This window comes from Canis lupus, chromosome 5 (assembly GCF_011100685.1).
Source record: "Canis lupus familiaris isolate Mischka breed German Shepherd chromosome 5, alternate assembly UU_Cfam_GSD_1.0, whole genome shotgun sequence".
NCBI classification, from domain to species: Eukaryota; Metazoa; Chordata; class Mammalia; order Carnivora; family Canidae; genus Canis; species Canis lupus.
Genome location: NC_049226.1, coordinates 34,473,185 through 34,500,238, shown reverse-complemented (window position 1 = coordinate 34,500,238; position 27,054 = coordinate 34,473,185). Strand labels below are relative to the sequence as shown.

Here is a 27,054-nt window from a genome sequence, read left to right as displayed (position 1 = left end):
AAGCTCCTGTGTTCTGATGGGCCCCTAGGAGAAGAGGCTGGGGGTTCAGGTCACTCACCCCAACCCACCAGCATGTATCTGGGCCACAGCCGCCTCTCAGAAAGCACTGTGGGCTCCAGCAGCGTGTGCAGATAAAGGCCTTCGACCAGCAGCCATGAGTAATTGGCACCCACGAAGTAGTGCAGCAGGACCTGAGCCGAGCGGCAGGAGGCAGATATCTGTGAAGGACAGAGCACCCGAGGGTGAGGCCAGACCTTCTCATATGGACCCAAGAAGGTGGAGAAGGGCCTCCCCATGTACAGCCCTCTCTCTTCCCTGTCTCACCACACAAATTTGCTTACTATCTCAGAAAGGCTGGCAACAATACCAAAATGCGAGGGAGGGCTTTCTGTAGGTTTCAGAGCCCAGCCTCTTCCTTGACCTTCTAGATTTGTGTAGACAAACAAAAATGAAGAGAATGCACCAGCAGCAATTTCCCAAAAGGAAACACTGAAAGGTATGTTCTCTGATCTTAGTTCAAATCAACTAGAAACTAAAAAAAAGAAAAAAAAATCTTCATATGATTGGAAAGGAAGAAATAATTTCTAAATAACCTGTGAATCACAAAAAGGAAATAATGATAAAAATTAGAACTTATTTTTGAACTGAATGAAAGGAAAATACTACATATCAAAAGGTGTGGTGTGCAGCTAATACCACACCTAGAGTAAAACCTACAACCTTAAATGACTCAATTAAAAAAAGAAACAAGCTGAAAAATCAATTATCCTACCTATCACATCAGAAAAAGAGCAGCAAATTTAACCTAAAGAAAGGACCTGGCAGGGGCAGCTAGGTGGCTCAGAGGATGAGCATCTGCCTTTGGCTCAGGGCGTGATCCCGGGGTCCTGGGATCGAGTGCCGCATCGGGCTCCCACAGGGAACCTGCTTCTCCCTCTGCCTATGTCCCTGCCTCTCTCTCTCTCTGTGTGTCTCTCATGAATAAGTAAATAAAATATTTGAGGGGGAAAAAAAAAGAAAAAACCTGGCAGGAAAGCATAAAGATAAAAGTAGAAATTAATGAGACAGACCACATAAACGTAATTAACAATCCTAAAATTTCATTCTACAGTTTGTCTAGTAAAACCAAAAAACATCTGGTGAGGATGATCAAGAGGATAGAAAAGAAAATGAAGGTATAAATAATCAATATCAGGGATGCAAAAAGCAATACCTCCAAAGCTGCAACAGACCTTAAAAAGATCTTAAGAAACTATGAACAGTATTATGGCAAGAAATTCGAAAAGTTAGAGGAAGTACATGCATTCCTAGAAAAACTCAAGTTACTAAAATTGACACCAGAATAAACAGAGAACCTGAATACAAGTCAAAACTAGTGCATAGTTAAAAGCCTTCCAGTTAAGAAAACTCTGATTCCAAAGGCTTCACTGGAGTGATCTATGAAATATGTAAGAAAGAAAAATACTCATCTTAAATTCTTCCAGAGAATAGAGAAAGAGGTAACAAGTCTAATTTGTTTTAAGAGGTCAGCATAAACTTTATCATCTTTTTCAGAAGAAAAGTAACTTCCTCACAGGTGCAGATGAGAGAATGCTAAAGAGAACACAGCATCAGCTAATGAATCCAGCATTTTAGAGAAAAGAGTAATACATCAGAACCTAGTTGTATTTATTCCAAGAAAGCCAGGTTAATTTAACAGGTTACTATAATCATTATTCATAAGATAAAGGAAAAAGCATCCCAACAGAAGCAGATTTCAATGTGGAAAAGCTTTGCTGCTTTTAAAAATTGCAATAATAATGATAATGATAATAATAAAGAATAATTAATAATAAAGGCTCATCTGTACAGTTCTTTTGTTCACATATGAAGAAATTTCCCACCCAAGTGCACACAGCAGCCCTGTGGTGGACTCTTCTATGCTGACGTCTTTTATCTGCCCCACTCTTGGGAGGTTTGGGGGGGCTTTTTGGTTTGGTTTTTGGGATTTGTTTTAAAGTAAAATGATGCCTCTCTAACCAGAAGGCCTTTGACACCCCCTTACCTCCCCCTTCCCCTTCCCAGTCCCACCTTCCCACCGCAAGATTCCCAGTACTGATCCGCCAAGTGAGAGGCTATGGTAGGGAGGGACATACCTCGGACACATAGGATATCCACTCTTTGTCACTGTTGGGCCTCCTGGAGTAAGAGTTGTAGAAGATGGCATCCTTCACCAGCACAGCCAGGGCTCTCAGGATGAAAGAAGCAAACAAGTTCATGTGGATGTAGTTGCGTGTGCAGTGGAGCTTTCTGTGCAGGAAGAAGAAAACCAGTTGTCTTCCCTCATGAAAGAATGGTTCAGACTGACAGGTGTGTGCCTGAAACACCTGTGCAACTATCACTAGAGGGCAGGCATTCATGGTATAGACTCCAGAGCTGCATGGCTGGGTTATGTGATTTTATCTGTGCCTCATTTACCTCATTGGGAAAATGGAGATAATACTGACATATTGAGTAAAAATTGAGAAATTGAGGCAAAAGGGTTGAGTCAGCTGTCCAAAGTCCTAGAGAAGTGGTGGAGCTGAGGTTGACCTCTGGTCCTCTGGTCAACCCAGGCTTAGCTAAAGTAACTTACTCCAGGGCTGGGCAGCTATGTCCTCTGGGCTTGCTTCTGGCACTTTGGGAAGGTGAGTGGAGGAGGTCATGGATAGCAGAGGGTACAGGTTCTAGAATTCTTCCACTGCTCAAGAACTGGTCTCTGGATGGGGCATAGGGTCATGATTCTGCTCCAGGAGCCATAGAATATCCTGGGATTAAGGAGCCAGACCTGGGGCTAGAGGAGCCCAGGTGGGAAGCTGTTCTGGAGCTAGCATTCAATCCCCCAGAGTGCGCATCTAGACCTCCTGCATCGAATGCTCATTCTGCTGCATTATATTCAGTTACTTTGCTGAATGAAGGCCGAGAGCCCTCAGAGGGCTCCCTAGGGGATTCATAAATATCTCACTTGGGTGATTTCTAAAAATATGATTAGCAAAATGGATATTAGCAAAATGCACTCAGGCTTTGGATTCTGAGTAACAACGTAAGGAAATGGAAATGCTCAGTCTCTGAACTGCCTGGTTGCCAGCCCGCCACCATCATTCACCAGCTGCATGCCATTGGACAAGTTACTTGATCTCTCCAAATTTCAGTCAACTCATTTACAAAACAGAGCTGGGACACCTGGGTGGCTCAGCAGTTAAGCGTCTGCCTTCAGCTCAGGGCATGATCCTGGAGTCCCAGGATTAAGTCCCACATTAGGCTCCCTGTGTGGAGCCTGCTTCTCCCTCTGCCTGTCTCTGCCTCTCTCTCTCTCTCTCTCTCTCTCTCTCTCTCTCATGAATAAATAAATTTTTAAAAATCTTTAAAAATAACCTGAGGCTGATGATAATGCTAATCTCCTAGGATTAGAAGAAATTTCAATGATTAGGAAGAAATTTCAATGACTTGCATGTAACGTGTTTAGAAAAGTGTCTGGCACTGAGGAAGCACTCAAATGATTGATAGCTAATTGGAGTCTGTGGGCTCTGGATTAAAATCCCAGCTCTCTCACATTAATTTGCTTTGGGGAAGTTTCTTAATCTCTTTTCTAAAACTCATGCCTCTGGTAGGACAAGGTAGACAGGAGGTTATCTGATCCCAAAGAGGCTAAAGTAGAGTTTAGAATCCCAGATTCTAGTTCCAGCTGTACTCTGTGACTGACAGGGACCTCTCATATCCGGCTCTCACTGGACCTCTGATATCCTTTCCCCCTCCACCTGCAAAATGGAGTTGATGGACCAGAGACTCTCTCAGATCCCTTCCAGCTCTGATGGGCCATGACATCAGCCAGCCCAGTCTTCTGCCTTCTAGAGGGAGCCAATGAGCAAATCCCAGGCACCTGAAGATGTGCAGGCATGAGTTCCACTCACCGAAGAAACAAGAGGAGAGTGAGTGCCAGGAGGAGAGAGATGACGGAGAGAGAGTACCCCACAGTGTACAACAGCTGCAAAGTCGACAACAAGGCATGGTGCTCCACCTGTGCACAGACAAAGAGCAGTTCTGACCACAAGCCAGACAACTATGATCTCCACCCCCCAGCTCCATGACCAGGACGACAAGGGTCTAGGCATGCACTATAGCCTTGTTGACACCCAAGGGTAGCTTAGGGTAGCTTAGACTGCTCTCTGGCACATCTCAGAGGCTAAAGAGCTTTGATGGACTGAAATGCTCACTAGGGAGGTCTCACCTCCATGGCTGGTCCTACAGCCCAGCATCGATGCTTCATAATTCACAGTATTATGGAAGAATTGTGCCCAGAACAAGTGAGTGCCTTAGAAAGGAGGACAGGTTTCCTTGTCCCTGAGTGTGCTGTCCCTAGAGTGTAGGAGTCCATCTCTCTGGAAGATGGGGCCAGATTTTCACCTGGATCCCTCCTAAAATAATTTTTCATGCCTGACCACTTAGGTGAAGACCCCATAAAACATAGGATATTTTCTCGAGTCCCAGGGTAGCCTGATTGTGAACAGAGGGTAATTTTCTGGAAAGTCTGTGTTGTTGTGATTTTCCAGCGGAATCCCACCTCTTACCCAATTCATCATGCTACTTGCCATCAAGATTACGTTTCTCAATACATTTTTGTTCAAGGACTCACGGCAAATATGTATTACCTGCTAAATCATGGCTTACGCTTCTCCACATAACACTTTTAGCAGCTTTATTCAAGCATGCCTGGCATGCCATAAACTGTACATATTTAAAGAATAAAACTTGATGAATTTAGACATGAATATATCTGTGATTTCATCACTGCATTCAAGATAATGAACATTTTCATAACCTCCCAAAAGTTTCCTTGTGACCCTTTATAATATATATCCTCTCATTCTCTCCCACTGTCTTATGCCCAAGTGAATGGTGTTCTGTCATTAGAGATTAATTTTCACTTTCTAAAATTTTAATTTTAAATTTTAATTTAAAATTTTCACTTTCTAAAATTTTAAATTTTAAAAATTTAATTCCATATAAATGGAATCCTATGATTTCTTTCTTTCTTTCTTTCTTTCTTTCTTTCTTTCTTTCTTTCTTTCTTTCTTTCTTCTTTCTTCTTTATCAGGCTTCTTTCCCTTGAAATAATTATTTTGAGATTAATGTACATTTATTTGAGTTGTTTTCAGAGATTGGGTTTCACAAATAAAAATGAAAATTTCTGCATGAGTCTTTACGTGGACAGAGGTTTTTAATTTCTCTCAAAGAAATATCTAAAAATAGAACGGTGGGGTAGTATGGTGTATGTTTTAACCTCTTAAGAAACTGCCAAACTGTCTTCTAAATAAGTTATATCAATTTATGTTTCCACCAGCAGTGGATTAGGAGTTCCAGCTGCTCTGGAATCTACTAACACTTCATATAAGCAGTCTTTTAAATTTTAGCCATTCTATTGGGTAAGTAGTAATGTCTTACTGTGGTTTTAAGTTGCATTTCTCTAATGATTAACGATGTTGAGAATCATTTAATGTGCTTATTTGCCATCTGTGTATCTTATTTGGTAAAGTGTCTGTTCAAATATTTGGCCATCTTTTAAATTGGATTGTTTGTCTTAATTTTGATTTGTAAATGTTCTTTATATATTATAGGTATAAATCTCCTGCCAAATAAGTGTTTTGCAAGCATTTTCTCCCATTCTGGGGCTTGGCTTTTTATTTTTTAACAGTGTCTTTAGAAGAGCAGAAGTTTTTTATTGTGATACAGTTCAATTTGTCAAATTTTTTATATAGTTGTGCCTTTTGTATTTTATTTTAAAATCTTTACTTGACCAAGGCCCTTCATATTTTCATCTATGATTTCTTCCTAGAAGTTTAATAAAATGAGCTCTTAAATTTAGGTCTATGATCCATTTATAGTTCATTTTTCTTCATAGTGTGAGGCAAGGGTTGATGTTCAGTTTTTGGTTTTGTCTTTGCTTTTTTTTTTTTTTTTTTTGGTATCCAATTGCTCTGGTGCTGTATAGAATAATAAGATTATTCTTTCCCCCACAAAATTGCCTTGGCATTCTTGTCAAAAATCAATTGTCTGGGTCTTGTAGACAGAATACAGTTGGATTTTATTTTGTTTTATCTTTTTTTTTTTTTAAGATCTTCTTTATTTATTCATGAAAGACACACAGTGAGAGAGAGGCAGAGACACACATAGGCAGAGGGAGAAGCAGACTCCATGCAGGAAGCCTGATGCGGGACTTGATTCCAGGACTCCAGGATCACACCCTGGGCCGAAAGCAGGCACTAAACCGCTGAGCCACCCAGGGATCCCCCTTCTTCTTCTTCTTCTTTTTTTTTTTTTTAAGATTTTATTTATTTATGAGAGACACAGAGAGAGAGAGACAGAGACAGAGAGAGGCAGAGACACAGGCAGAGGGAGAAGCAGGCTCCATGCAGCCTGATGTGGGACTCAATCCCGGGTCTCCAGGATCACGCCCTGGGCTGAAGGCGGCGCTAAACCGCTGAGCCACAGGGGCTAACCCCTTGTTTTATCTTCTTAATCCCATCTGACAACCTCTTTTAATTAGGATGTTTAGATCATTTACGTTTAATATGATTACTTATTTGATTGCATTTAAATACCTTGGTTTTCTCTTTTTCCCAACTTTTCTTTGTTCTCTTTCCTTATTTTGGTTTGAGCATATTTTTTTATTCCATTTTTCCTTCCATGACCTACTAGCTATACCTTTTTGTTTTGCTTTTTACTGGTTGCTTTAATGTTTACAGTATATCTTTAACTTATCATACTGCCATGGCCCTCATCTTGGTCTTTGTGTGATTGTCACACATTTTTCTTGTACTTATATTAGACCCCATAATACATTGTTACTATTTTTACTTTAACTACTCATATCTTTTAAAATATTTTTAAAATAAGATTAAAAAAAGTTTACCTTCATATTTACTATTTCTGGTGCTCTACATTCCTCTACATTGATAAAAAAATTTCCATATGACATGTATGTCTTTCTATGTTAAGGACTTTCTTTAACATTTCTTGTAATGGTGGCCTGGGTGCAGAAATCTCTGTGTAGCCTTTGAATCTTTCTAAATCAAGCTCAACCATACTTCTATCTGAAATTATTTTCTATGGACCCCATCAAGAGCTCTATAATCCTGTCAGGACTCTAACTTCTCTTGTTGGTCTCTCTTCAACTTGAAACTAAATCTATCCTTCTAAAACCAGCATCAATTTTCCTCTTACAAGAAGTTTTCCATAAATGCTTCTCTGTGTACTGTCAACTCTGAATTCCCAAAGCACTTGTGGTCTGTTTCAACAAATTGGGGCATCAGTTTTATTATTCATTAATGTGTTGTTTGCATTTGTTTTGTATTTCTAGATTGACTATAGATATCTTGAAAGCAGAGACATGTTTAGTGTTTCTTCATACAGAGTGGCATGATTTCTTTAAATAGATGATTCAGGTGACATATTAAGACTTTCGTGAGTCATTTGAACATCATTTATTTTATTGGCTATATAAGCTTAACACATTTAATTAAGTAACCTAATAATCTGTTTCTGAATTATTATTTTTAAAAACATGTCCACGTTTTATGCTTTCTGGAAACAAACTAGGGGAATTGCTTGTTTTTTATTTGTCTATGTTTTAGCTTGAGTCCCCACCAAAGCAGATCCTGAAAGGAGGATTGAAATGCAAGTACTTTACATGGAAAGTGAACAAACCATTAGTAGGGGAAAGGAGAAGCTAGGAAAAATAAATGGTGTGTTATCAAGGCAGCTACTACTTTGGGCAGCTGGAGCTTAATCCCGTTTCCCCATGGGGAAATGCTGGAAACCTCAGAGTTAGCCACTCTAAGACTGAGGGAGCTGGACATTTACATACCTACTCCTGCCAGTCATTGGTTAAGGGCTGTTCTGTGGTGGGGTAAGAGGGTCGAGGGCATTAATTCCTTGGTGCTTCTGGCCTGCCCTTCTGTGGACTAAGTGGGCTCTGAGAACCAGAGAACCAGCAAAGAAATGCATGAGCTAGTGATAAGAAGTTAGACAATTGTGTACTGAATTAATTGGTCAGGGCAAGGAGATAAGAGATGGGCAACAATATACAGTTGTTTTAATTGCATTGTTTCAGAGGAGTTTCTTAAATTCCCATCTACATTCAGAGTTCCAATAAAATCTGGTTACTTCTCTAGTGACCTCAGAACACCCAGATACTGTCCAACTCACTCTCAGTACCAACCGGTGAATCTTAAGTCATTTACACATCTTTATGCGATGCTTCATAATCAGTGTGTACCAGGCAAGACTGAGGAGATAGGCATTCTCATACACTGCTGAAGAGAGGGGGGAAATGGCACAACTCTTAAGGAGGGGAATTTGATAATAATTAACAAAATCAGGGGCACCTGGGTGGCTCAGTGGTTGAGCGAGCATCTGCCTTTGGATCAGGTCATGATCCTGGGGTCTGTCCTGGGGTCGAGTCCCATGTTGGGTTCCCCACAGGGAGCCTGCTTCTCCCTCTGCCCATGTCTCTGCCTCTCTCTGTGTCTCTCATGAATAAATAAATAAAATCTTTAAAAAATATATTTAATAAAATTATATATGCATCTATCTTTTAATCTAGCAATCCCATTTCTGGGATTCTTCCAAAAGATATATCCTAACAAATATGAAGCAACATATGCATACAAGGTTATTCGAGGTGGCATCATTAGTGATAAGAGATTGGAAATAACTCTAGTGGCTATAGGAGAGTGGCTGAAAAACTATAGTAGAAACACATAGTAGAATACTATGCAGATGTGAAAGAAAAAAATGGAGAGAAAAATATTTGTAGGTACTGATATAATTTCTAGGACATGCTACTAAGTGAAAAAGGTGAGATGCAAAATAAGGTATCTGTTAGACTTCCTTCAACGTAGGAAAAATGGTAAAACAAATATTTGCTTAGTTTTGCAAAAGGAAACGTAAGATGTATATTATAATTTGATTAAAAGGGAAGGAAATAGAGGGAAAAGATAAGCCAGAAAATAATAAAAATGTTTATCTGTAGGGGGAAGGCAGGAATAGGGTAGAGGCAGTGATTGGAGTGTGGTTTCTCTGACTGTACTTTTTTTTTTTTTTTTTTAAAGATTTTATTTATTTATTCCTGAGAGACACAGAGAGAGAGAGAGAGAGAGGCAGAGACACAGGCAGAGGGAGAAGCAGGCTCCATGCAGGGAGCCTGACGCAGGACTTGATCCAGGTCTCCAGGACCAGGCCCTGGGCTGAAGGCAGTGCTAAACCACTGAGCCACCCAGGCTGCCCCTCTGACTGTACTTTTTAATATAATTTTGGCTTTCAAACCCTGTCAATATTTTATTTATTAAAAATAAAGTTAAAGGAGAACACGTGGGTGGCTCAGTGGTTGAGTGTCTGCCTTCGGCTCAGGACGTGACCCTGGGGTCCTGAGATGGAGTCCCACATCACGCTTCCCACAGGGAGCCTGCTTCTCACTCTCCCTGTATCTCTGCTTCTCTCTCTGTGTCTCTCATGAATAAATAAATAAAATATTTAAAAATAAATTAAATTAAATTAAATTAAATTAAATTAAATTAAATTAAACTAATTAAGGGGGTGCCTGGGTGGCTCAGTCAGTTAAGCATCTGCCTTTAGCTCAAGTCATGATCCCTGTTGGGCTCCCTGCTCAGTGGGGAGTCTGTTTCTCCCTTTGCTCCTCCTTCTGCTTGTGCTCTCTCTATATATCTCTCAAATAAATAAATAAAATCTTTTTAAAAATTAAAGACAGAAAGTAAAGAAAGAAGAGAAAGCAAATCCTTAACATTAATAGAAACAACTGAATAAAAATGTGTATCCAACCAATAACGTGACCACATGGAGAAAATAATTATTTCAAATAATTATGAACACAGTACTCTGAATATGGGATATAGTCTAAGGATAAAATGTGCTGCAAATTTGGCGGGGGGGTGGGCGGGGGATGTCTTAAATCTACATACTACAAAGATCTTAGGATCTAGTTGTAGTGGCAGTGAACATACCTAGCACTCAAATCTCGGTTTCTAATAACATTCCTCTACTTAGAGAATCCAGAACTCTTTGAAGAAATAGCTAATTTGGGCCTGGAACAGGGAAATCATGAGATGAGCTTGAACCATCTTCTTGTGCCAGAAAATAAGGAAGTGCTCCAAGACCAGAGAGATTATCACAAAAGAACACAAGAGCCAGTTTGGAGGCATTTCACTAGTTAAATTTAGAAAAACGCTGAGCATCAAAGTAGTAATAGGAAGAAGAAGAAGAAGAAGAAGAAGAAGAAGAAGAAGGAGAAGGAGAAGGAGAAGGAGAAGGAGAAGGAGAAGGAGAAGGAGAAGGAGAAGAAGAAGAAGAAGAAGAAGAAGAAGAAGAAGAAGAAGAGGAAGGAAATAAAGAAATTTGTACATTCATAGCAATATAGGAAATTGAAAAGAAGGAAAGAGTCTTCTTATCAGAAGAATGCCCTCTAGTAGATATGGAAGAAATGACAAAGCTCGAATCAACTCAAGTCAGCATCATCAATAAAAGTTGTAATACTGATAAAAGTTTGTTAGGGAACAAGACACACAGTTCCCAAGTAGCATCCTACCAATTACTGACCAGACAGAAAAGACACTACCTATCATGGAGGGATCTGGCTGTCACTACCAACATCCAGTGATCACACGCAACATCATTGTAGTGTGACACCTGACATTTTGGTCTCCTGGGGTGATGCTATACAGTATACACAGCACCCATGAGGATTAAATTGAGTCATACCAAGCCTTTAAACCCAACTTCCAGCTTAAGGGAACATAGAAGAGGAAGGAATATGTCTAATAGCAACAAAGTTCTTCAGGGGGTCTTTGAAAAGCCAATCATGGGCTATGGTGAGGGAGACTCTAGATTAAAAGATACTGAAGTGAACCTGGACTAGACTCTGGTCCAGGGATGAAAAGCTAAAAAAAAAAAAAAAAAAATTGGAGGGGAAAACTGGGGAAATCTGAATGAATATGGATAAAGCATTAGCTGATATGATGTTAATTGGAATAACAGGGGATCCCTGGGTGGTGCAGTGGTTTGGCGCCTGCCTTTGGCCCAGGGCGCGATCCTGGAGACCCGGGATTGAGTCCCACGTCGGGCTTCCGGCATGGAGCCTGCTTCTCCCTCTGCCTGTGTCTCTGCCTCTCTCTCTCTCTGTGACTATCATAAATAAATAAAAATTTAAAAAAAATTGGAATAACAGTATTGCAGTTATGTAGCATAATGTCTTTGCTTAGGAAGGACCTGATGAATAATATTTAAGGATGAAATCTCATGATGCCTGCAAATCATTGTCAAATATTTCCCAAAGAGGGATCCCTGGGTGGCGCAGCGGTTTGGCGCCTGCCTTTGGCCCAGGGCGCGATCCTGGAGACCCGGGATCGAATCCCACGTCGGGCTCCCGGTGCATGGAGCCTGCTTCTCCTTCTGCCTATGTCTCTGCCTCTCTCTCTCTCTCTCTCTGTGTGACTATCATAAATAAATAAAAAAAAAATAAAAATTAAAATATTTCCCAAAGAGAGACACAAAGCAAAAGCAAATGGGGGAGAGGGGAGGAATGTTAATACATTTTGACTTTAGATAGTGGGTCCATGAGTATTTATTTTATTATTCTTTTTAACTTTCCTATGTGTTTGGATATCTCAAAATAAAATGTTAAAAAATATATCAATTGAGATATGCTATATGGAAAACTGAGTTTTATCATTAAAATCTACATATTAAAATTATAAACACATATACACACACACAGAAATACGATCTCTTTAAAACACAATCTCATTTATCGTACATAAGAACCCCCAGCTGATGAGGCGTAAGAACATATTTTGTTCACCAGCACTCTGAAGAGAAAAGACCTACTATCACTAGCGTTTTTTGGGCCAAATGTCAATCCATTATTAGAAACACAGGCAATCATGGCCAGAAGTTGGGGTTTGTTTTTTTTTATGTTTTTGAGGTTATTTTTTAAATATTTGAATTCTTGGAAATATGGCTATTTGCAGAGGGGAGGAGGCAATGCCCCAGTCCTCACCTTTCTAAAGAGAGACATCTTTACTTCCGGTGGGAACTGGTTTGACTTTTGATTTGCTGTCCCTCGGGTCCCTGCAGACCTGAACCCAGAGGAGGCTTCAGGCATCCTGCACCTGCTGATGAGTCCCCCGTGATCACCTGGATCCCAGCCTTAACTGTACATCAGTATCAATGGGGAACCAGATACCAGTCTGATGACCAGACCCCAGCACAGACCCCTGACCCAGTCTCCATGAAACCATTCGCTCAGGATTTATTAAGTACCCACAGTATGTAAATGCTTTTGCACCCCAGTATTTGGCCAGGGGTGAGAAACTGAGCAGCTTCAGAGGTGCCTATTTCACTCTTGCTGCAGAAGAAATTCAGTGGCTGCCAGAGGTTACTGTGGACCTACACAGGTACCTACCTACAACCGTGGACCTTCCCCAGGTGAGGCTGGGGCAGACCAGCAGTGGGGGGAGGCTCCTTGCGTGGCCCCCAGAGCCAACCAGGGGGGCCCTGGTGGAGGGTGGTTGAGGATGATGCCCAGGGCCCATCATCACTAGGCCAAGCAGACTCACATTCTGTTCAGAGCTGTGGTCCTTGGAGCATTCGGAGTCATCCTGCCAAATATCCGTGGAGTTCTCCAGCATTTGCCAAGTACCCCGAGCCAAGCAGTATCTGTAGGCCCTTCCTGAGTTTTCTGAAAGTAAACACAGCTCTAGGGGAGAGGTCAGAGCACCCAGCCCACTCCCGAGCACGTGGTGAGGCCCTCATCCTCACCGCAGAGCTGTGGAAAATCCCAGGGAAAAGGGATTTTCACTTGCCTTTTGGGGGCTCATTAGCATCCCTGCTGTTTATTTGGGATGGAAGGAAAAACACGGAAGCCTCTGCATTTCGTAACAAACCACGATCCACTAATGTCTACTGTGTTTACCCAAAGTCTCTAGAGCTAGAACAGTCCCTGGTGACTCAGAAATGTGAGAGCCCTGGAAGGTGCAGCCCAGCTGGGAGACATAGGTTCAGAGAGGGGCATTGGGTCCTGATGCCCAAGAGGCAGTGCCACAAAGGAGAGAAAGGGGTAGATGAAGCCTGCTCGGCCACCTACAAGCTTGGTGGCCTTAAGCTTGTGGCCCTCCCACTCTTGGAGACTTCTAGTTTCTTCAAGAGCTGAGGATAATACGGTAATGGTACCAATCTTCCCCAGTTTGGGAGAAGGTCAAACGAGTGCGTGCGTGCATGCGTGCGCATAGGTGACAGGTTGGCACTGTGTCCACGATGATGGCTCCATTCTCAAAGCCCTTCCCCAAAGGGATCGTCCTCCCTCCTAGAAGACCAGGGACTGGACTTGCCAACAAGTAATGGAAATTGAACTTCCCACTCCTGACCCTGCATGGAGTAGGCCAACAGTAACTATTTGTTGAGTGTAATGGATGGATACCCTGGGGTATTTCCCCCTGCCCACCTGAAGTCTCCTTGAGGGTGTCTAACTGCCATCTCAAACACCATTCAGTTACTCTTGTCCTTCATGGTCTACGGCTGACATGGCAGTCATGCACATCATGCCTCACCCCGAATCTTCCAAAGGCTCTCTGGAAACAAGTCAGAGCCCTTCCTGGGCCTCCCACAAAGTCCTGTAAGGTCTGGCCCTCAGTACTCTCTGACCTAACTTCCTACTGGCTCTCTTTCCCCTTCAGGACAGCCACAGTCATCTCGCTTGCTCTTTGTGGGACACACTAGATGTAAGCAGTGGGCGCCCTGGGCCACCACCCAGATGACGGTGAGTGTGGGTGGGGTCAGGCAGGGTGGGAGCTCTTTCCCTCTCCACCTTCCAGCCCCCTGTCCTTCACCTCCCGCATCATCTGACAAGTCTTGGCTCTTCCTCTTGCCCCTGCCTGCATCTGCACCATCATGCTCCCATTCTCTGGATCCCTTAAATCAACTTTTTTGTAAGTTTAGATTTTTAGTCACTTTTTCCCTTCAGGTGGAATGGACCTCCGTTTTTAGCTCTTGAAAAGAATAAGTAGGTGGAGGAGCAGTGTGGGGTGGGGGCAGGAGTAAATGGCCTGTTCCATGTGTCCTTGAGATCCATGGACATTTGAGTCTTAAAGACTTTAAGGAATCCGGGGGCTTGACCTTGGTCTCAGCCTCATTTCCATTTACAAAGCACCTGCTGTGTGGCTGACTCTTCCTGCCTTCTTATTCATTTGTGGCCTCAAAAGTAGCTGTTGTTCACTTCACTTTCCGGAGCAGAAAACAGCTCAGAAGGGCTCTGGACACTTGCCCTAAGTCACAGAGGGTAAAAGAGATGGACAGGCGCTGAACTCCATGTGCAGTGCTCGCCCCACCCCACCGAGCTGGCTCCCACAGGGCTGCTTCCTCAACTATCCAGACTCTCCGGTCCAGCAAACTCCGGTATCTTCCTTTAAACGTCACATCCTCGTACCTCCTGGGTCACTTCCAGCTGGATTTCACCAGAGGATAGTTCCATAGACTATGTCACTAGCTCTCCCATCAGAAATGCGTCTCTCTTCCTTGGGAACTCTCTCTTTGCACCAGAAGCCTCAGAAAATCGAAACCAAATTTAACTGATGATTTACCAAGCTGAAACTAAATACAAAAATATCACCATCTTGCCTGCTCAGTAAAGCATTCTCACTTGGTTTTGCCTGGAACTTTCTAATCACTTACGTTTCTGGAAAATAGTTTTTTTTTTCTCTCTCTCTCGTTCGTTGGCCTTCAAAGGCAAAAGAGTTCTAGCCAGTAATTGTTTCTCTTCCCTTCCAGAACAAACCAGCTAAGAGGTTGGGCTGCTGGGGCAGGTGAGGGTGGGATATGCTCCTGGGGTCCTACATAATAGCCACTTGCTTTGCGCTGAGTGGTTAAAGATTTCATCCAAGTCCCATGGGACTTAAAAGCGCTACCCTGTAGCACCATTTTCCAAAGCTATCTGACAATTCCAAAGTTGTAGATGTGAGCATCCCAATCTCTCCTCCTCCTCTCCATGATGACTGTCACTGCAGCAAATTCTGTGGTAGCCAGGCCTGGACTCTCTAATCTTCCAATAAAACAGGACTATTGCCTTAATGGAACATCCAGGCAGAGAAGAACTGCAGGCAGACAAGAGGAGGTGTCCGGAGAGGAAAGAAGGTATGTTACTGACAACTTAGGAAAACTTCTGTGGGGAAAGAAGACTTGAGAAAACCACTTGGTTGGAGCCCCCTCTCTCTCTCTCTCTAATTGCTTCCTGGCTAGTCTACCCAAGAGGGACCAGCCTTTAAGAAAACTGCCAGAAAATGGTAAAATAAGACTTACTACCTTCACTCCACCAAGGTAAGTATGAAGGGCAGGGGACGGAGACATTCCCTGGAGAAGAATGAGGCCAGCACACATATCGATCAAAGGTCCCATTACAAAAGGTCCCTGTGGAGAGAAAAGGTCCCAGGTGAGTGCCGTGTTGGAGCACCGACACCACTGATGGAGGCAGAGCCTCCTTCCTGGCACAGGAAGCTGGTGTACCCTATGCAGGAACAAGCATGGCTGTCCCACTGTCCAGATAGGTCAAAGATGAGGAGCAGCATGGGGAGGAAGGAGTGTTTAATGCACCCTTAGGCACAGTGGCTTTGTTTACCCAACCTGACCCCTCGCAGTGGTCCCGTCCGTTATGTCAACGTGCACGTCACGCTGATGTTGGTTTATTTTACATGGGCTGAACTCTCACACAAGCTCAGAGTCAGGAGAACACTTGGTGGTTCAGCCAGTGCCTTCTGTTCCATAATTACCTAAGGAATTGTCAAGCCTTCAACCAATTAGATGCTGGAACACCCTCACTATAAAATGTGCAAAATGACCAGTGGACGGAGGGGATCTTCAGAATCAAGGTTCTTGGCTACATGTATTGGACACAATCTCTGTCTGGACATATTGCTCCATTTGAAGACCAACCGAATAATCATTATGAGACATTTGCATCCAGGGGATGATTTATACACTGGCACTCGGCAATGAGATGCTAAAAACATACAACACAGCCTTATGGGCTTCCTGGGATGAAATTAAGGAGTTTCAGGCTGGATCCCAAATGCCCATAATGCAAGTTCCTCACTCCTGGGAACTGAGCATCGTTCCTATCTGCTCCCTAATTGGGCTAGCCTGCAGGGGCCACTCAGGTTGAATGGCCACATCATTGACATCAGGACCCCACACATGCAGATCTACCAGGTTATGAGCTGGCTCAGGGCATCCTGTGGAGCCGGCTGCAAGTGTCAGCACAAGGTCTGTGTGAAGCAGTGCTCACCTGGCCGAGCTGCTCACGGCATGGCTCCAAATTAAAAGGACGTGCCCTACTTTGATTTCAGAAAGCTGTATTCCCTAAAGAGAGGGGTGGTCCTTATAACAGATATCAAGCTTTGATTGCCACCAGCCTAGGCTTGAAGAAATATTCAGAGGGAGAGGGGTATGGCTTGAAGGCTGGGACTCTTTGGGTCAGGAGAAGGGAAAGAGAGTTTATGGTATCCTGTCCTCCTCTGTGCCCCTGAATGAAATAATCTGAAAGCAGCCAGGAGGATGGAGGGGGCAGATTTCATTATTAAAATAGCAAAAAAAAAAAGAAGTCTTGGGATGCACCCAAAAAGTCTGCATGAGGGCAGGAGAGGCCATGGACTGATCAAACTATTAACATATTTGCTAGAACTTTCTAAACCTGGTGTAGACCTGGATAAGAGAAATGTTATGATTCGGATTCAGATAACACCCTGGGGGATGAGGACGTCCTCCCACCTATCTCCCCGGTAGAGTCCCAGGTTAATCTACGACAGTTGCTCATGTCATGCAATTTGGTGGTGAGTGTGCTGTGATAGATGACTTTAAATTAATAGTCACATCTATGTATATCTTGTCTCATATGCTCTTTTATAATGAGAGGTGGGGGTCTCTCTCCTCCCTTCCCTTGAGCCTGGATAGGCCTTAGTAACCATCTGACCTAACTGAGCTTGGAGGGGATAGCTTCTGAGGCTAAGTCATAAATGGCAACATGGCCTCTAGTCATGCTTGCCTTGGCAACCTAGCCACCATGCTGTGAGGAGCTGGGGCCATGTGGACAGGCCACATGGAAGTGTTTTGGCCAATGGACTCTCAGCTGGAGCCACCATCAACCATCAGATGTAAGTGTGAACAAGCCTTCAGATGATTCCAGCCCCCAGCCACTGAGTCTTCCAGCTAAACTCAACACTGTAGACCAAAACCAAGCCATTCCCCCTGTGGCTGGTCTGAATTCCTCACCCACAGAAACTGTGATAGATTATAAATGATGATGATGATGATGATGATGATGATGATGATGATGATTGCTTTAAGCCACTCAGCTTTGGAGCTATTTGTTATACAGCCATAGATAACTCATACACGTGTTTACCAGAAGGTTCCTTGAGCAAGTCTTTCAGACACTTCTCTTTGTATTGAGCCCACTTGCGAGTTGTTTCCTCAAGGAGGGATCCTGTAACCTGGACAGAGAAAAACAAAACAAAACAAAACACGGTGACTCCCTGTTCACTACAGAGGTGGCCTTGTGATCATGTCATCACGAGTCTCAAAACCTGCCATTGACGTGACCATAATGGCCTGCAGCAAGAAACAGCACTTCTTTGGCATCTTATGCTTTATGTTAAAGATGCATACAAATTTTATGTTCATTCCATAACCTAATCATATTGATTTTAATACAGATATGAAAGACTTCCCCCCCCAAAATCTTCAAGTGAGGTGGACATTTCCAGAGGAGGCAATATGCTCATCCTGAATGTGACATCCTACCAGATGAATAGTTGCATGCTCCTAAGATTATATGGATCTCCAGAAGAGAAGCATCACACTAAGAAGGATCCAATAATGTGTCAGGAAAAGGCTGGAAGAATTGCAGGGACTTGCACCATCCCACCTGGCTGCCTGTGGGTCCAGAATCAAAGACTGGGCAGACAGATGCTCTGCTACTATACTTGAGGCCTTGGGATTTTTTTTCCTTTCTGACATTCCCTCCCCTAGAACCTTAAAAATATAGCACACACTTTTGGGCTTTCCAGATAATTTGAGTTGTATAACAACATCTAATTGTGCATCTGCACCACTTGCTTTGTTTATTAACAAAACAGTGGGTTTAAAGGGGTTTTCTTTTCTTCAATTTGCTCATCTTCGTTTGAGCACCTGTTGTGTGCCAGGCGTTGCATTCGGGAGGAACTGAAGGGGATGCAGTGATGGGCAAAACACAGCTTCCTTCTGCCCTAAAGGACTTAGAATGTGCTAGAGATAAGACAACTGTATAACTGGCTGTCATACAAAGTCGAGTGATGTTCTTACCCTATCGTCCCTGGCTTCCAGAGACGTTCATCCCCTAATGGTTCAGTATTGGCACCATTAGCCTTTCTGGTTTGTTCCAGAAACCAGGAGTTGTCCTTGGCTTCTCTCCCCATCATCTAACCAGGTACCAGTTTCTGTCCTGTGCTTCTCCCTAACCTGCATTCCATTTCCTCCACCTCTGGCCTGGTCCACACTGCTCCAGAGGGATAGGTCCACAGAGCTTTCCTGCCTAAAGTCTTCCACCTGTGGCCTACTGATTTGACTTTACATCTCAGCCACCTCTGGCCCAAACCTCTTGACCCCAATCATGCTCTTTCATGACTTTGCATCTTTGCATGTCCCACTGGCCCTCCCTCCTACCCTCGTCTTCACCTGGCTCACTCCTGGTTCAACCTCCAAGGCTCAACTCAAGCCTAATGACCCCCAGTCATACTTGACAACCTCTGTGACTGAAGTCTTGAGCTGGGAACCTTTCTCCCCAGTGCCCTGTGACCCCACACATGACTAAGTCCTGCAGTCCATTGTGTTCTATTGCCATTGGTGGTTTATTTATTTGTTCATCCCCTTCATGACCCCATACATTCCTGGAGGACCGAGATGTGTCTTTCATCTCTGAATACAAACCCCTAGCACAGGCCAGAAGTTATTGTTCTCATTGTCCAGCTATAGAAACAGAAGTACAGGCAGGAGTTGGAGTTGGAGGAAGGATGAACACAGAGGGGCTAGATACATGATTTGGTATAAGATCATCCAGTTCAACTGGCTTTGAGGCTTTGTGTCCTCTCACAAGGGGTAACAAACTCATATTCTTTCTTGGGCCAGGCAGAGAGCCGGAAAGAATGGGATAAGACAGGTGGGTAGCAACAGGTGTAGCAATAGGTGTAACAACAGAGAGCGGAGAAGCACAGTGTAAACTGGGGAGATGTTCCACCAAAAAGTCAGCATCAGGAACACCTGGGTGGCTCAGCAGTTAAGCGTCTGCCTTCAGCCCAGGGCGTGATCCTGGAGACCCAGGATTGAGTCCCGCATCGGGCTTCCTGCATATAGGCTGCTTCTCTCTGCCTCTGTCTATGTCTCTGCCTCTCTCTGTGTCTCTCATTAATAGATAAATAAATTATTTTTAAAAAAGTCAGCATCAGAACCACTATATTCACCCATACCCCCCACAACAAAACAAACCAAACAACACAAAACAAAACAACAACAAAAACAACCCAAAACCCAACCACCTATAAGCCCAGTGGATGGCAAGCTTCCACCTTCTGACTAACTAGTCCAGTCTACCCTCTCCCTTTTCTGCCCAGCGTGCCCGAGCCCCCAATGCTATGGAATGCATGATGGGGTCTGTGTTGTTCCTTTACATTCTTTCCAGAGAATCACACAGCCAACTTTTTTGGATAAGAGCTGGTGTAGCCATCATTAGACCAGAGGTTGCCAAACTTTTTCAATTCATGGTGCCCACAGTGACTCCATCATTTTCCCACAGTACCCTTAAGCCAGAAGAAAAACCAAAAGTCCCATTTCTTTTGAGGAAGTAGGGCCAACCAACTTAAATATTTGCATCGTAACAACTGAGTGCCTACTGGAGATTGTACAACTTCCCAAACTTGGCAATCAGATGGGACAGCATCCTGTTTGTTCCCATTCCACATTGATGCTTGTGCCGTACTTGCTTTTTATCACAGCAACTGGAAAAAAAAGAAAAAGAAAAAACTCCAGCTTTGCAGAGATACAACATCATCAAAGGGAATGAAGCGTGATCTAATGCCAAAACCATGAACTACCTCAAGCTAGTAATTTGCGGGGTTTTGGCAGATGTCAAATATCGCTTTGCTTCCCTTGAAAAATGAGCAGCCCTGTGAGCTCACAGCGGTGCCTTGAGGGACCTCAGCACACAATTTGGAAGCCATGGGATTAACCAATAAATAATAACAATGACGATAATGATGAGGAAATAATTGGCATTCATTCCTAGGTTCCGGTCTCCTCATAATACTTTCTGTCTCTGACTTATGGCACAAGAGTCAATATGGAAGTTTATTAACACACTAAGAAAATAAACATCCTACTGGGACCATAACTAGGATCTGTATTATTTTTCACGAGTTCAGCAAAGAAGGTGATGACCAAATCATCAGCTTCCAGAATCTCCAAGCCACTGAAGTAAGACCCTTTCTTGGATAGAGTGCTGTTTATATTCTCAGGGACCTCGCTGGAATTGGCCAAGGAAGAGACAATTAAAATTAGTCATGCACGTGAGCTGTCCCCAGACTAATTTGACCCTCTCCCCTGCCCTTTGCCAAGACTGATGGCCATGATCAGGAGGAGGAGGAGAAGGAGGAGGAGGAGGAGAAAGAACCCTACAAAGCACCAAATTTGGTCAATCTAGGGGAGCTGGACAAACAGACTGTCTTCCCAGGTACTTGTCCTAAAGACACGAAAAATGCAAGAGGCAAATCCAAGTTCAATCACAGCCAGATCCAAACAAGGTAAGGATGAAAGGAAATAATGCAAATGGCTGTTTTCTAACCGGAAAAAAATCGACTTGATCTGGATTTCTCTTTCCCTTGCGTGGGCAACGAGCATCAGCGACTAACTCTTCCGAGGAGGGATCAAGGAAAACGGGGGGGGGGGGGGGGGGGGGGGTAAAAAAAAAAAAGACCTTCTGTGGGTTGCTTTCAATACATTTTATTGTAGTCTTTGTTCAAGAATGCAGGCGCCTCTCTGTAAATCAAACAAAAAAAATTGCAGGAAAGCCAAAAGGGGAGAAGATTGAATCATAACGTTAGTATCAGAAATTACCATCTCCTTCTGGACTCTTCTCTCTGTGTACACGCTTCCGTTTACTTTTTTCTCCTTCTTTCCATTTTTATTTTAACCAAAAAAGGAAATCATCTTGTTTTGTGCTTTCACCAGAAGGTGCATAGTGAATATGAATCCATTGCAAGAGCCATACTCCTAAAACACCGTTTTAACAGCTACATAATGTTCTGTGAGTGAATGTGGTACACAGTTCAGTGTTCAAATCCTCTAGTGATGAACACTTACACGGGCTGAGATGCTTGCTAATATAAACGATGCTCTACTGAAAAAATTCACAAACATTTGAGCACATCTTTATTTGCTTAGGAGAAATTCTTTCAACTGGAATTTCTGGGTCCTAGAGTATACACATTTTTAAAGGGCTTTGATAATGTACTGCCAACCTATCCTTGCCAAGTTTTCTTCTTCTTTTTTTTTAATTTAAAAGTATGCACCTTTTTACGCTCCCATCGACAATGTAAGAAAGAGCCACAAATTTGCTTCTCAAAGAGCCTTAGAGAGAGAGTTTATGTTTTTTGAAGCCAAAGCAACTGTTAATTAACTTAAATGAGTCCAAAGCGGGGAGGGGAGGTTGAGGGCGGGTGGGTGGACTGCTTAAATTTAGAAAACCTAAACTATCCCTGAGAATTTCTCATTAAGTGAATTTTAGGAAGACTTCCTGCCAGAAAACATGCCACAATCATTTATATTCCATGCAGGGAAAGCATCTGTGAACAAAATCCATCATGTAAGTCGACACAAAGCCTTGTAATGTAAACATCATGGAGGAAAAATATGGGTTTTAATACCAAGAACCCGGGGGGGGGGGGATTCATCGGGGTGATAGACGCACCCTGGAGGACAGACAGAGGGAAGAGTTTCTGAAGACAGACTGGGTGGCAGATGGGGGTGGGGTGGGAGGGGACACAGCTCACAGAGACAGTATTGATTAGGAAAAGACCAGAAGCAAGGAACAAGGTGTGGCTTTGTCAGCTTCATACTCCGGCCTGAGTAACTGCAGATTTTGCTGACGGAACATATCCATAGTCATATGTCAGCAGCTTGCCCAGGAATGCTAAGGAAGAGAGAACCCAGGGCTTTGCTCCAGTGAGACGTAGCGGCTCACAGGCCGCACAATCGCAGGTGGTCACTTAACAACCGTGAACCTCAATCTTCCCAACTGCGAAATGGGCTCCGTCATAACACTTCTGCGAGAGGCTTACAGTGGGGATTGCAGCCAGACGGACTGAGGAGAAAATGCAAAGTGCTGCAGCAGTGCTTGGCACCTTGTGGGCAACCATCGATGCAGGATCGCGCGTAGAAGGGGAAAGGAGCTAGACTGCTAGTTGCATGGATTCAGCCGGAACATGAGATGCCCGGAGGGTTGAAGCAAGAGTGTGAGCTCTGTGTGGAGTCTCCCAGCAATGGCCCCACCACCACCCAGCTGGTGGTTCACCCAGGGGCAGCCCCCATGGCAGGAATCTCATGAAACCATCGACGGGGTGCACATCCTTAGTCCGTGGGAGAAATCGGACGCAGAGAATTCGGTAGGTGTTTTCTGCCTGTTGGGTCCCAGGTTAGAACAAAGAAAGCCCAATGAAGCGAACACTTACAAGATCAGACACCACGAACCGACGTCCCTAGGTGGGGGCAGGCGGGATTTGGAACCCCAGGGCCACATACAGGGTCGAACTCCACCCATGGACCAGAGGAAGAAGAGAACCCTTCCTCAAGGCACTTTCATGGCTTGCATTTCCCAGATGAACAGGACATCATGGTCTAGTATAAAAATGGAAACTCAGGGGCACCTGGATGGCTCAGTCAGTGAAGCATCGGCCTTCAGCTCAGGTCATGATCTCAGGGTCCTGGGATCGAGTCCCGTATCGGCCTTCCTGCTCAGCAGAGTGTCTGCTTCTCCCTCTCCCTCTGCTGCTCCCCTTGCTTGTGCTCCCTCATTCTCTCTCAAATAAGTAAATAAAACCTTCTTTTTTTAAAGGAAGCTTAAAAAGGTAAAAGGGCAAAAGTCAAGTGTCCCTGGATAAGAATAAAACAAGATACCCGAATGCCCACCTGAAGAGGTTGGTTACATACATTACAAGACAACATTGAAGTCTTAAGCATCACGCTATGGGGGTATCTTTTACTGATACAGAAAAGTGTTCTCATCTGTAAGTGGGATTAGCAGGAGCTTCTCCCTCGTGAGGTATAAATTAATACAGAGGACACACCTGGCACCGGCCCTAGCACATCATGCGCTTGATTGAAGTGTTAGCTTGTCTTAGCTTTCAGTGTATTCCCATAAGACAAAAGCAGAGAGCGAGATAATATTTATAGTCAGTCTGATCTTATGCTTGTTAAAAAAAAAAAAAAAACAATAAAGTACCTGTAAATATATGGCAGAAAGAGGTCCAGAAGTATAAGCCACCAAAGGCGAAAAAGGGTGATTTCTGGGTGGTGGGACAGCAGTGATCTAGAGCTGGTATTTATGCATCTTCAGATTTTATACATTTAGTTTTTAAAACAATGAACATTCTATATTTTTATACTAAGAAGGAAAAGTAGAAAGGAAAGAAGAGGAAAAAAAAAAAAAACCATAGTCCTAAATACTCAAGCCTGAGAACATTGTAAAAGCAGACAAGATATACAGGACCAGTTTAAATGCTATTTACAGAATTCATCCTAACATTGGAAAATACTTATAAAATGGTGTAAAAGGGAAAACCAGGCTACAGAACACTTTATGCATCATAACTTCAGCCACACAGACACACACATAGATAAAGGATTTGCAGGAAATATGCCAAAACGTTAACCACGATGACCTCTGAATACTAGGATTAGGGTTAATCATTCCCGCCTTAACCCTTAATAATATTTCCCAAATTGCCAACGAGAGGCCGCAACTGCCTATAGGATCAGAAAAGATGCAGAACTGACCCCGGCAGCAATCGCCGTGACAATCCAAATCATAAACCGCTCTTACTTGTTTGACGGAGACCAGGAGCAGCAGGGTGAGCACGGGCCTCGTGGGGGCCGGCGGAGAGCGCTTCCTGGAGGGGGGCAGAGGCCTGGGCCCCGGGCAGGCAGGGGTGTCCATGGGCAGCGTGGACTCGGGGTGGGGGTCCTCTCCTTTCCTTCTTCCAGGCGCTGCCCCTGCCCGATGCTGGCCTCGCCTTCCCCCCTGCAACTTCACAGGCGAGGGCGCAGTTCTGGAATAGTCCAAGATGCACCAGAGGCGGCCTCCTCCTGCATTCCTCCCGGCACAGCGAGGAAATGTTTGCACAAACCCTCTCCACGCCGCGCGCGGAGGGAGCGTCTGAACTGGTCTAGGGCCACCTACCGATGATTCCCTGGGGTTTCTCATCAGCGGTGGCTCATCTCCGCCTGGGCCACCCCCCCTCCTTCCAAAGGCAGGGAAATTTTTCCCAGACCTTCCCCAAGTCAGCTGCGCTCCCAGGGACTTCCTCAGCAAGGGCCGCCCGGGAGGAGAAGCCAGGCAGCCAGTGGTTCTGCTCTGTGCACACGGCCCGCGGGCCGGAGCCTCGGGTTCCAGCTGCTGAGCAACAGCTGGCACAAGAGGATGGGCCTCACACCAGGTATGAGTGGGCATCTGAGCAAGGGGGCCCATTTCTTTCCAATGCCCCAAGGGCAGGGTCTCTTCCGATCCCCATCTATGCAAACGCTTGGAGGGAGAAAGCAGATCCAGGCCCAGGCCCTGAAGCCAAACCCCAATGGGTGGCTTGAGTTCTGTCTACAAGTGCAGGAAAGTCAAACACACCTCTTGATGGCCCCGTTGAGCCTCTCGATGCCGCCCAGCCCACCTGGCAGGGGCTTCCAGGGGACGTACATCACTTTCTCACCCAGCTGACGACCACCTGTTTCATTCATCCTCAAATAACCCTGTGAGGCGACCAGGAGGTCTCCACTTGACAGCTGAGAAAATGAGGCTCAGAGAGGTTAGGCTGCTGGCCCATGGCCACACAGCAGTAAATGGCAGGCCCAGGATTCCCAGAATCACCTGACACAGCCACGTGTCAGGTGCTGATCTTACCTCAACTCTCCAGGGGCATTCCCTTCCTCTGGCGGGCTCCTCTAGGGGCCTCGGAGGGGCTCAGCTCCGCCCTGCTCTCCCCACCTCTCCCTGTCCAGGCTCTTCAGCGTCCAGATTGGAGGCCCAGGAGGCAAAGACGTCCTGCCCAGCTGAGACGCAGGTCGGCAAGAGACAAGAAGGCCATGTTCTCATGGAGTTTGGTTTTGTTTTTCTCTCCATCCAAGTCGGACAGAGGAGCACACCCTTGCTAACTTACCTGAGTGAATGAATTCTGAACGGTTGGGGGAATACCAGGAAGCACCACTCAACAGAAATCCTTGGAAATCTTAAAATCACCACATGGCAAGACTTTAAACCCTAGCGATCAAATGCTTATGGTAAACAAAGACCCACCCCCCGCCCCCCAGAATGGCCTGGGACAGTAGTACGACCTCTGGAATTAATGTGGTCATCTCTAGGACAGCAGGATGAGGTGACAGGGGGAGACGCGCCCCCAACGATGCTCTGATCCTTGCCTTACAGCTGGAAAGCCGTTCTGGAATCACACATTGACAACCACGTGTTCTGGGCTGCATGCTGGCGAAGGAAATGCCTGCCCAGTCAGAATATTCTAGCTAACCCCTTTGAACTTGTTCCCCAAAACATTCTTTTCCTGAAGGGACAGGGGCTGGGGTGAGGGGGGGTGGTACACCTGGCCTCCTTTCTGTGGGATGGGTGCCATCTGGTGATAGAACGTGATAAATCCTCTTCCCACAAGTCCTGTGGCCAGTGGGACGAGTCCCTGTGCCCGCGCCACCAGAAAGTAGAGAATTAGAGTGGCCCACGTGACATGTACCCCAGCACCCAGCCCAGTGATTCTCCCTTACATCTGCAGGTATCTGAGGGCCCTCAGGAGGTGCTAATAGGCGATCTAGGACCTGTGTGTTTCCGGGATGCTCCTCCTGCCCTCATCCCTGCATCAATGTCTTCTGCCCCAGAAGTGATTAGTCTCCTCTGTGTCACCATCCCCAGGGATGAGGATGCCAAGGGCTGTGCCTGCCAGCTTCTGGGGCCCCAGGACGGTGCTGGATGCCGCACCCCATGGGGTGTGAGCTGCCCACCCTTGCTCTGCATGGTGCTTTGGCTCTGGAGCAGGCTGCCAGCACCTCAAGTCTCAGTCCCCTAAACAGGACGCTGTCCTTGGCAATCCCTGTTGGCTGAGCAGGGAAAAAACAGGCTGTGGGACTCCCCATTTCTGGCACCCAACACTGAGTAGCCTGATCAGTGCAAAAGGCAAGGGTTGAGCAGACTCGCCCAGACACCTGCCCAAACACCCCTGGTCTTCAGCACCCTCCGCAAGAACCAAAAGGCAGATGCAACCCGAGTGTCCATGGACAAGTGACACATAAGCAAATGGGGGTCTGTCCACGCAACAAGATGCCACTAAGCGGTAAAAGGAAAGAGATTCTGACACCTGCTGCTACACGGGGGAGCCTGGAGAGCACGACACTGAGTGGAATAAGCCAGAAACAAAGAGACAAGATTGCACGGCCCCACTCACGTGAGGTCCCGGGACCGGCCACATTCATAGGGACAGGAGGTAGAGTGGCAGTGCCCCGAGTAGGGACCGGGATGGGGAGTAAGTGTTCACTGGGGCAGAGCTCCAATGTCACAAGATGACAGGGTCTAGAGATTGGGAGCGCGACTACGTGAAGGTGAAAAAAATGGTCACCATGGTAAATTTCACCTTCTGCGTATTTTACCCCAAGTGCAAAAAGACGGAGCGCCAGCCCCCTCCCGCACCC

General features: G+C 44.9%; 1 protein-coding gene across 3 annotated transcripts in view; it reads right to left on the bottom strand.

Annotated features, from left to right (window-relative positions):
• GLP2R (glucagon like peptide 2 receptor) overlaps positions 1 to 24,686 on the bottom strand; it is a 50,403-nt gene extending 25,717 nt beyond the window's left edge. The window contains exons 1-8 of one of the 3 annotated variants that reach the window (XM_038535534.1): positions 24,203 to 24,686; positions 20,001 to 20,105; positions 17,480 to 17,567; positions 15,385 to 15,489; positions 12,648 to 12,787; positions 3,930 to 4,036; positions 2,136 to 2,289; positions 59 to 218 (exon numbers count right to left, since the gene is read on the bottom strand). In XM_038535534.1, the coding sequence (XP_038391462.1) occupies positions 59 to 218; positions 2,136 to 2,289; positions 3,930 to 4,036; positions 12,648 to 12,787; positions 15,385 to 15,489; positions 17,480 to 17,567; positions 20,001 to 20,069 (823 nt within the window). In that variant the 5' untranslated portion in view covers positions 20,070 to 20,105; positions 24,203 to 24,686. The remainder of the gene's footprint in view (positions 1 to 58; positions 219 to 2,135; positions 2,290 to 3,929; positions 4,037 to 12,647; positions 12,788 to 15,384; positions 15,490 to 17,479; positions 17,568 to 20,000; positions 20,106 to 24,202) is intronic. The other 2 variants (XM_038535532.1, XM_038535533.1) reach the window with 2 other exon arrangements.
• Between the last annotated feature and the right edge of the window lie 2,368 nt (positions 24,687 to 27,054).